At 33.1% G+C, this 9929-nt stretch overlaps 2 protein-coding genes across 4 annotated transcripts in view; one reads left to right on the top strand and one right to left on the bottom strand.

Moving 5' to 3' along the window:
- Positions 1-8269, top strand: part of LOC111148119 (Fanconi anemia complementation group L) — a 99414-nt gene extending 91145 nt beyond the window's left edge. For 2 of the 3 annotated variants that reach the window (XM_022504536.1, XM_022504537.1), the window contains 6 exons: positions 4843-4926; positions 5423-5468; positions 5545-5626; positions 6463-6579; positions 7834-7905; positions 8208-8269. In XM_022504536.1, coding sequence (XP_022360244.1) covers positions 4843-4926; positions 5423-5468; positions 5545-5626; positions 6463-6579; positions 7834-7905; positions 8208-8243 — 437 coding nt within the window. In that variant the 3' untranslated portion in view covers positions 8244-8269. The remainder of the gene's footprint in view (positions 1-4842; positions 4927-5422; positions 5469-5544; positions 5627-6462; positions 6580-7833; positions 7906-8207) is intronic. The other variant, XR_002640675.1, reaches the window with a different exon arrangement.
- LOC111148118 (vaccinia related kinase 2) overlaps positions 8247-9929 on the bottom strand; it is a 114921-nt gene continuing 113238 nt past the window's right edge. Inside the window, exon 13 of the mRNA XM_022504534.1 lies at positions 8247-8617. Coding sequence (XP_022360242.1) covers positions 8315-8617 — 303 coding nt within the window. The 3' untranslated portion in view covers positions 8247-8314. The remainder of the gene's footprint in view (positions 8618-9929) is intronic.

Raw genomic sequence — 9929 nt, 5'->3', positions numbered from 1 at the left:
ATGGACATTGGGGAGGGTATGTGCTATGATGAGTGCTGTGAAGTGTGTAAACCTGGCGATTCACAGACCTGTACCCCTGGGGATAAAAAGATATTATATGTTTATAAAAAATAAAAAATCCAAATAGACCTTATAGTTATACTAATGTACCTCTAAGAAATAGTAACATTTCTGAAATTAGTACAATATTCCACTAGGTAGAATTTATAAAGGAATTTATTGCCAAATAGAAATAGATTTTCTTAGATTCCATAAAACTAGGTAAGTTGTTTTTGTTATTGAATAAACAGTATCTGATTTAATATGAATTGAATCCATTGTTAACTTATAATGGAACAAAAGAACTAAAAATGTTTTTTATTTCTGTATTATTATTTTTTAAGTTTTTAAATTCCAGGTGACCTACCGTGTAATATTAGTTTCAGATGTACCATATAGTGATTCAGTACTTCCATACAACACTGGGTGCTCATCACAAGTGCCCTCCTTAATCCCCATCACCTGTTTAACCCATTCCACCACCTACCTCCCCTCTGGTAACCATCACTTTGCTCTCTATAGTTAAGAGTCTCTTTTCTTGATTTGCCTCTCTCTCTCTTTTATCTCCCTATGCTCATTTGTTTTCTTAAATTCCATATATGAGTGAAATCATATGGTATTTCTCTCTCTCTGACTGATTTCACTTAGTGTAATTCTTTCTGGCTCCATCCACATAGTTGCCACAGCAAGATTTCATTTTTTTTTTTTAATGGCTGGTAATATTCCATTGTATATCTATACCCCTACTTCTTTATCCATTCATCAGTTGATGGACGCTTGGGCTGTTTTCATAATTTGGCTATTGTAGATAATGTTGCTATAAACATCAGGGTGCATATATCCTTTTGAATTAGTATTTTTGTATTCTTTGGGTAAATACCTAGTAGTACAATTGCTGGTTTGTAGGGTAGTTCTGTTTTTAACTTTTTAAGGAATCTCCATATTGTTTTCCAGAGTGGCTGCATTAGTTTGAATTCCCACCAACAGTGTAAGAGGGTTCCCCTTTCTCCACATCCTCGCCACCACCTGTTGTTTCTTTTGTTGTTTTTAGCCATTCTGACGGGTGTGAAGTGCTGTCTCATTGTAGTTTTGATTTCTGTTTCCCTGATGAAGAGTGATATTGAGCATCTTTTTGTGTCTGTTGGCCATCAGTATGTCTTCTTTGCAAAAATGTCTATTCATATCTTCTGCCCGTTTTCCATTGGATTGTTTTTTGGGTGTTGAGTTTCACAAGGTCTTTATATATTTTGTATACTAACCCTATATCAGATATGTCATTTGCAAATAACTTCTCCCACTCCATACACTGCCTTTTAGTCTTGTGGATTCATTTTCTTTGCAGAAGCTTTTTATTCTGATGAGGTCTAAATAGTTTATCTTTGCTTTTGTTTCCCTTGTCTCAGAAGATAGTTCTAGAAAGAGGTTGCTATGGCCAGTGTCACAAAGAGATTACTGCCTGTGTTCTCTTCTAGGATTATTATGGATTCAGGTCTCACACTTAGGTCGTCTTTCAGCCATTTTGAAATTATTTTTGTGTTTGGTGTAAGAAAGTGGTTCAGTTTCATTCTCCTGCATGTTTCTGTCCAATTTCCCCATCATCATTTCCCATGGGATATTCTTTCCTGCTTTGTCAAAGATTAGTTGACCATATAGTTGTAGGTTTATTTCTGGGTATTGTTCTGTACCATTGATCTAGGTGTCTGTTTTTTTGCCAGTACCATACTGTTTTGATCACTGCAGCTTTGTAATATAATTTGAAGTTTGGAATTTTGATGCCTCCAACTTTGCTTTTCTTTTTCAAGGTTGCTTTGGCTACTCAGGGTCTTTTGTGATTCCATATAAATTTTAGGGTTGTTTATGTTCTGTGAAAAATGTTGGTAGTTTGATAGAGATTGCATTAAATGTGTAGATTGCTTTGGTTAGTATAGACATTTCGACAATATTTGTTCTTCCAATCCATGAGCATGGAATGTCTTTACATTTCTTTGTGTCATCTTCAGTTTTTTTGATCATTGTTTATAGTTTTCAGAGTACAGGTCTTTCCCCTCTTTGACTAGGTTTATTCCTAGGTATCTTATTTTTGGTGCAGTTGTAAATGGGGTTGATTCCTTTGTTTTCTGCTGATTCATTATTGGTGTATATTAACGGAACAGACTTGTGTATGTTGATTTTGTATCCTTCAACTTTACTGAATCCATTTATCTGTTCAGCAGTTTTTTGGTGGAGTCTTCTGGGTTTTCTATATAGATATCATGTGTTCTGCAGAGAATGAAAGTTTGGCTTATTCCTTGCTGATTTGGATGCCTTTTAATTCTTTTTGTTTTCTGATTGCTGTGGCTAGAATTCACCTGTGAAGCCATCTAGCCATGGACTTTTGTTTCTTGGGAGTTTTTGGATTACTGATTAAATTTTTTTGCTTGTTATTAGTCTGGACAAATTTTCTATTTCTTCCTGATCCAGTTTGGCAGTTTATATGTTTCTAGGAATTTATCCACTTCCAGGTTGTTCCAATTATTTGCATATAATTTTTCATAATCTCTTATAATTTTATTTCTTTGGTGTTGGTTGTTATTTCTCCTCTTTCATTTGTGATTTTATTTATTTGGGTCCTTTCTGTTTTCTTTTTGACAAGTCTGGCTAGAGCTTTATTTTTTTTTTCTCAGAGAAACAGCACCTGGTTTCATTGATCTGTTCTATTTTTTTTTGTTTTGTTTTGTTTTGATTTTTTAGTTTCTGTATCATTTATTACTGTCTTAATCTTTATTATTTCTGTCCTTCTGCTGGCTTTAGGCTTCATTTATTGTTATTTTTCTAGCTCCTTTAGGTTTAAGGTTAGGTGGTTGGAGATTTTTCTTGCTTCTTGAGGTAGCCCTGTATTGCCATATATACTTCAGTGTTAAGACCACTTTTGTTGCATCTCCATGGTTTTGGACTGTTATCATTTTCATTTATTTCCATGTATTTTCAAATTTCTTCTTTTATTTCCTGGTTGACCCCATTCATTGTTGAGTAGCATGTTGTTAAACCTCCATTTATTTGTGTCTTCCTCAATTTTTTTTAGGTGGGTGACTTTAAGTTTCATTGCATTGACTAAAAAAGGGGGGTGGTTTCAGTCTTTTTGTATTTGGTGAGGTCTGTTTTGTGACCTAATATGTGATCTATTCTGTAGAATGTTCCATGTGCTCTTGAAAAGAATGTGTATTCTGCTGTTTTAGGATGGAATATTCTGAATATTTCTGTTAAGTCCATCTGGTTCAATGTGTCATTCATAGCCATTGTTTCCTTGTTGCTCTTCTGTTGAGATGATCTGTCCCATTGATGTAAGTAGGGTGTTAAAGTCCCCTATTATTATTATTATCAATTAGTTCCTTTATGTTATTGTTTTATATATTTGGGTGCTTCTACGTTGGGTGCATAAATATTGGCGGTTGTTAGATGTTCTTGTTAGATTGTTCCCTTTTTCATCTCTTGTTACAGTCTTTGTTTAAAGTCTAGTTTGTCCATAGTTAAAAATAGAGCTATCCTATGACCAGCGATTGCACTACTTGGTATTTATCCAAAGGATACAAAGAGTGATTTGAAGGGGAATATGCACCCTGATGTTTATAGCAGCAGTGTCCACAACAGCCAAAATATGGAAAGAATCCAGATATGTCCATCAACAGATGAAAGGATAAAGAGATGTGGTATATATAAATACAGTGGAGTATTACTCAGTCATCAAAAAGTGAAATCTTACCATTTGCAACATTGTGGATGGAACTAGAGGGTATTATGCTAAGTGAAGTCAGAGAAAGTTATTATGATTTTACTCATATGTGGAATTTAACAAACAACAGATGATCATAAAGGAAGGGATAGAAAAATAAGATGAAATCAGAGAGGGAGACAAACTGTAAGAGACTCTTAATCATAGGAAACAAAAACTAAGGGTTGCTGGAAGGGATGGGGGTGAAGGGATGGGATAATTGGGTGATGGGCATTAAGGAGGGCACTTGGTGTAATGAGCTCTGGGTGTTATATGCAACTGATAACTTACTAAACTCTACCTCTGAAACTAGTAATACGTTGTATAATGATTGAATTTAAAGAAAATAAAGTCATTTGTCCAATGTAAGTATGGCTACTCCCTCTTTCTTTTGATACCCATTTGTGTGACAAGTGTTTCTCCACCCTCTCCCTTTCAATCTGCAGCTATCTTTAGGTGTAAAATGAATCTCTTGTAGGCAGCATATAGATGGGTCTTGTGTTTTGTTTTTTTTTTAACTCCATTCTGAAACCCTGTGTTGTTAGATTGGAAAATTTAGTCCAGTTACATTGAAAGTGATTATGGTTAGAAAATGTTTTGATAAAACTTCATAAAAAGGTGTAAACATGTTTGTTTTTACCATTTATTGTATTTCTGGTCTTTTAATTTTTGACCACAGTTCTGCTTTTCAAGAAAGTCATGGGAGTCATTTAGATAACTATTTCCTAATCTTGTGATTTCTTTTAATATTAAAGATCTTTATCACTCTATAGATAACTTTTTAATGTATACTAGAATTCTGACCAGAATTCTAGTATAAATTATAGTAACTCAGTGGATTGACTGTGTATTTTGAAACTTTGGGTGGATCCCCAAATCTTTAGTCATAATCATAATTTCAAAATTTATTTCTCTTAGACTGTAAACTACTAATATACAAAAACTATAAAACATTGGCTAATCATTTGGTATAGTAAGCACCAGATAGATGCCCCTTTATTTTTTGTTTGATGAACTTTTCTACTTCTATAAACTTCAATATTCTTTTATTTTAGGAAATAATGCTTCAATAAATATAGAGGTTGACCCCAGGCATCCTAGTATGCTTCCTGAGTACTGCTTTCTTGGAGCAGACCATGGTATGAGATCTCACATTTAAATGTTTTTAACAGGGTCATAAAATTCTTATCTCGCACTGTTAAGATACTCTGAAATAGCAATTATTGGTAATCATTTTAAATAAAAATATTCTGAACTATGTACTTTTGTGGTGTTAAAAAATATGATTTAGATTTTCCAGCCAAGTAATTAGGAAATTCTGTATTTAACTATTTATATTTGTAAGTTACTATGAGAATAGATTTTAAAAGTTCTCATCAAAGAAAAAAAACTTTGTAACTACAAGTGGTGATATGTTAACTAACCTTTGTAGTGAGTGTATTGCAATAAGTACATATACCTAATCATTATGTTGTACCCCCAAAACTAATACAATGTTATATGCCAATTATATCTCAGTAAAAAAAAAAAAAAAAAAAAAAAAAAAAATTTTTTTTTATTTTTTTTAAAAAAGAGAAAGGGAAATATGAAAATTATTAAAATTTTTTTTTTTTTTTTTTTTTTTAATATCTGAAGTGGTAAAACCTCTGGGAATTAAGCTGAGCAGAAACATACATTTGTGGTAGGTATCTCTGCAATACAATTGTTCTTCTTCTATTTTGCAAATTTAACAACACATTTTTTTTTCATGCTTTCAGGGATCCAGAAAATAGTCTGTTACAAAACTTGAAAGATGTTTTAGAAATAGATTTTCCAGCTCGTGCTAACCTGGAAAAATCTGTAAGTTTTATCAGTGCTTTGATATTCCAAACAGCATAGCATAATGAAAGTTAAATGTTCTTCTTTTAGACACCAGAGAAAAATGAGGCTGAAAGGGAGGGAGTTGGAAGAATATTATAACAGACTTCTGAACTGCAAGCAACAGTAGCATCAAAGAACTTGTTAACCTTTGATTAGTGGTTTAAGTATACTTTTTTCATGGTCTTCGCAGCAATAAAGTGATTAATGACAGACATCTTTATTATTAAAAATAGGGGGAAAGGTCCAAAGTAGCTAATGAGATGTTTGGATATTCTGTTACTATCTACTTATGGATGATTGAAATAAAGTTTTAATTAACTAGATGTTATTTGTGAAAGGTGGCAGTACAGTTTTTTTAAAAATGAATAGACATTACTATGTTGCAAAAATAATAACCTTAGAATTGATTTTTGATAAAGCAGCTAGGGTTGCAGATGGTTAAAGTGGTAGGGATGTTTTTTTTAATTCCTTTAGTTACAGAATTTTGAAATTTAGTAATCAAATGTCAGTTCTTCTCTTTACATACTACAGTGGCATTATACTGAAGTACAATATGGAAAAATTACCTAAGCCCAAAATAGAGTCTGTTTTGAGTATATCTGTGTGCATTACTTACTGGATGAAAAAGGAAGCACTCTTCTTAGCAATAGCTTTTCTAAGGTGTTAAATAGTCATATAGCTACCTTTATAAAAAAAAAAAAAAAAAAAAAAAAAAAACTTTATAAAAAGTTAATATTTATCTATACCATATTCACTCTTATGTTACCTATAGGTTTTAAACACATATACTTATAAATATTTGTTTTCTTTTGAAGGATTTTTCTATGGATTGTGGGATTTGTTATGCCTATCAGCTTGATGGCGCCATTCCTAATCAAGTGTGTGATAACTCCCAGTGTGGACAGCCTTTCCATCAAATATGCTTATATGAGGTAGAAATAAAATAAAAATAACCTTGGCAAGACTTTTTTTGGCTACCATGACATAGGGAGTATGCATATTTGAAATACACAGAGTCTAAATTCTGTTTACTGAATGGTGATCTCTTTTGCCATTGGCCCCTTTACCAGTTCATTTCCAGATGCCCGTGTGCTTTTATTTCTTCATCCTGGTTACTAGTAAGTGATGAAATGTCCTAAAGTATCCCAAGAAAGGAGAAATTGTATCCAGAATATATTCATAGACTGTTTACTGATGCTAACAAATCAAATCAGTGGTACCTTGGACTGTTTAATGCCTCCTGTAACCCAAGGCAAACTCTGTAGAATCATCCAAAAGGGAGTAGTAGTGGCAATAAGGTGAAAGGGAAGTAGCACTATTGGGTATCTATTACTTTTCAGAGTAGGCTTAAGTACAGAATAAATATAATAATCTTTTGATATTGAGAAGAATGTATTTTATGCTCTAAAAATGTGATAGGACTCTCAGTGACATTTTATTTACTGTTATTTACTATATGTGAAGTCTGCTTTCATTCCTGTGTAGTCACTTGATCTCTATAGCATTCCTCTTGGTGCACAGTTGACTTGATTATATAGAGCACCTTTCAGTTGTATAGTGCTTCCTGTCTTCCTTAATATCACCTACCATCTTTGCGCTTAGTAGTTGGTGTTAACAATGGAGAACTTGGAGATGTCAATTTACCTTATATAAAACCATTAAATATCAAGTCTAATTATAGAGATATTCTTAAGGGAACATGTGCTTTTTTTATAATAATGAATATTCATTTAATTTTTAAAAATGGATTGCCTCACGCTTCTAATTAATGGATTGAGAACCCACTATTGGTGATTAAGACCTAAATATTCAAGAGCCTGTGGTATCTTTTACAGCAGGAGTTCTTAATTTGTAATGATTTTAGGTGGGGTCTATGAACCCCATGGACTTGTGTGCATTATTTTTGTGTCTTATGGGGTTGAGAAAGTACATAAAGCGGCCTATAATTTAGCTATAAACCAGTGGTATAAACCCTGAAATCCATGCTGGTCTCCCTTGTTGTTCAGCATATTACCAGTCTGGTATTGGCTCAGGAAATGTTCCCCTTACTTTTTGTTAAAGGAAAATTAAGAAGGTCAATGTTTGGGAATAAAATATAAGTATTCAAAGGAAGTAATACTTGGAGTATCTGTAATTTGTAGTCATGCTGACACTCTCCCTTTATCTTCTCTTTTTAAAATCTTCAGTGGTTGAGAGGACTGCCGACTAGTAGACAGAGTTTTAACATCATATTTGGTGAATGCCCATATTGTAGCAAGGTAAGAAAACCATTAATCACATTTCATAAAGTGTGCCTAGCTTGTAGTAACATGTTCTGGAAGGTAAGCTGATACACTACATACATATCCATCTTAAACATTTTGTTACTTCTGTTCTTCTAGGTATATTTAAAAAAAAAAATAAAATTGTCCCTATGAATAACATTGTTTTTTAAATTGCTCCTTTGGCCAAAAAAGTATTTTCCAAAGTGTATCATGACACCCATTTTCTAGCATAAAGCAATCTTACTTTTAGAATGTCCACAAACTTACTGTGTTAAAATGTATTCTCTTTTTACAAGCCAATTACCTTGAAAATGTCTGGAAGGAAATCCTGAAATAAGAATGTAACATTTCTATGAAGAACTGGCAACTTTAAAAATTATCAAAAGGATTTTATTTGATATCATCATAGAAAATACAAAGCAAGACATACTAAAGTCAAAAGAAAAAGAATGATGAAGCCATAGTAATACATGTCTGCCTTCATCTCTTCACTAAGAGTAAAGTCTGTTATCTCCATACCAGTTGTAGAAGTATATGTATACCAAGATGAAGATCTCAAATTGACTATGTCTGGACTGGCAGAATCTTGATAGGATTCATAAAATGAATTGGGGAATTGTATGCTGCTGGATTGTTGTGGAGAACTTTTTATTTCATTCAGAATTTCTTGAGACTTACAGTACTTCTGTCTTCTTCTTGTGCTTTCCTATAGAAAGAAAAATATGTATATTGTTAGGTTTGAGTTATCCTAGTATTTTTGTATTCTGTAAGAATACTAAATACAACATGTTACCATAAAAAGAACAAATTTTTGTATATTTTTCCTGAGAAGTTTAGGTCCTGGATCTTACATTATAAGAGTTTACAAAAGTACTTACCACATTAAGCAACTGAAATCTAGTTAAACTGATTGGTCCTTTTAAATCAGGAAATAGGCTGTCTCATAAGTAATTTATCCTCTAAAAATATGATGAAATATGTAAACTAAATTTACTTGGCAAGACAAAAAACTGGGCTTAATCTTCGATGGGCAAGACAGTCATAATTAGAAAGCTTTTCGGTCATTAATAATTAGTGATTCCAAGGGAGCCAAGACAGAGAACAAGATGGTGGGGGCAGTGCTCCATGTCCTCAGAGCAGTCTCCTGCCCAGGCTCCAGAGAATGATGTCTTCCAATAACAGACCTTGAGAAGGCCTTAAAATCCTTATTTGTCCTGAAAGTTGATCCAAGAAAAGATGCACATTCTAGTCTCCTAGCCAAAAAGGAAACAAGCAGGCTCTACAAATAATACAGTGTTGAGCTGGAATGTCTAGAAGTGTACGACAAAATTTGTGAAGAGATTCTGCCAGAGTCTCATGAAGATAAACATTAACCTTGTACTTTGGTAGGGACTTGGAACACACTATACAGCAAGTATGATCAAGCGGTCTACCTCTGGAAGTAGGTATCTACTTAATGGATATCTTCATAATGAGTAAACTCAGAAAAATCAGGAATTTGTGGAATTCCATAAGGCAACTATTTCTTAGGAAGAATCAGCAGCTGACCCATGGCAAGGATCTAGTATATGTGAACTCAGATCTTAGCAACTCCAGCCAGGAACTGTGATTGCATAGGGCAATTACTGTCCAACAAAAAAAAAAAAAAAAATTTTCCACCCCCAAACCAATCTATAGTATTGAACACAATCTCATTCAGAATCCTAGCAGGCTTTGGAAATGCAAAGGACTGAAAATAGTTAAAACAACCTTGATGAAAAACAGAGTTGAAAGACACACTTCTCCATTTCAAAACTGACCACAAAGCTAGAGAAATCCAGACAGTATATGAGCAATTGGTTTCCAACTAATGTACCGAGGCAATTCAATGGGAACAGATAATCTTTGACAAGTATGCAGAGACAACTAGACATCCTTGCAGAAAGATTTAAAAAAAAAAAAAAAAAAAAAAAAAAAAACCCAAACCAATTTTTAAAAAAAAAGAAAAACAAAAGAAAAAAAAAAAACAAAAATCTAAA

The sequence above is a fragment of the Enhydra lutris genome, unplaced genomic scaffold (assembly GCF_002288905.1).
Source record: "Enhydra lutris kenyoni isolate GAN:26980312 unplaced genomic scaffold, ASM228890v2 scaffoldscaffold18, whole genome shotgun sequence".
Lineage (NCBI taxonomy): Eukaryota > Metazoa > Chordata > Mammalia > Carnivora > Mustelidae > Enhydra > Enhydra lutris.
Note: the sequence above shows the minus strand (reverse complement) of the source record. Positions and strands in the feature narration are given on the sequence as shown.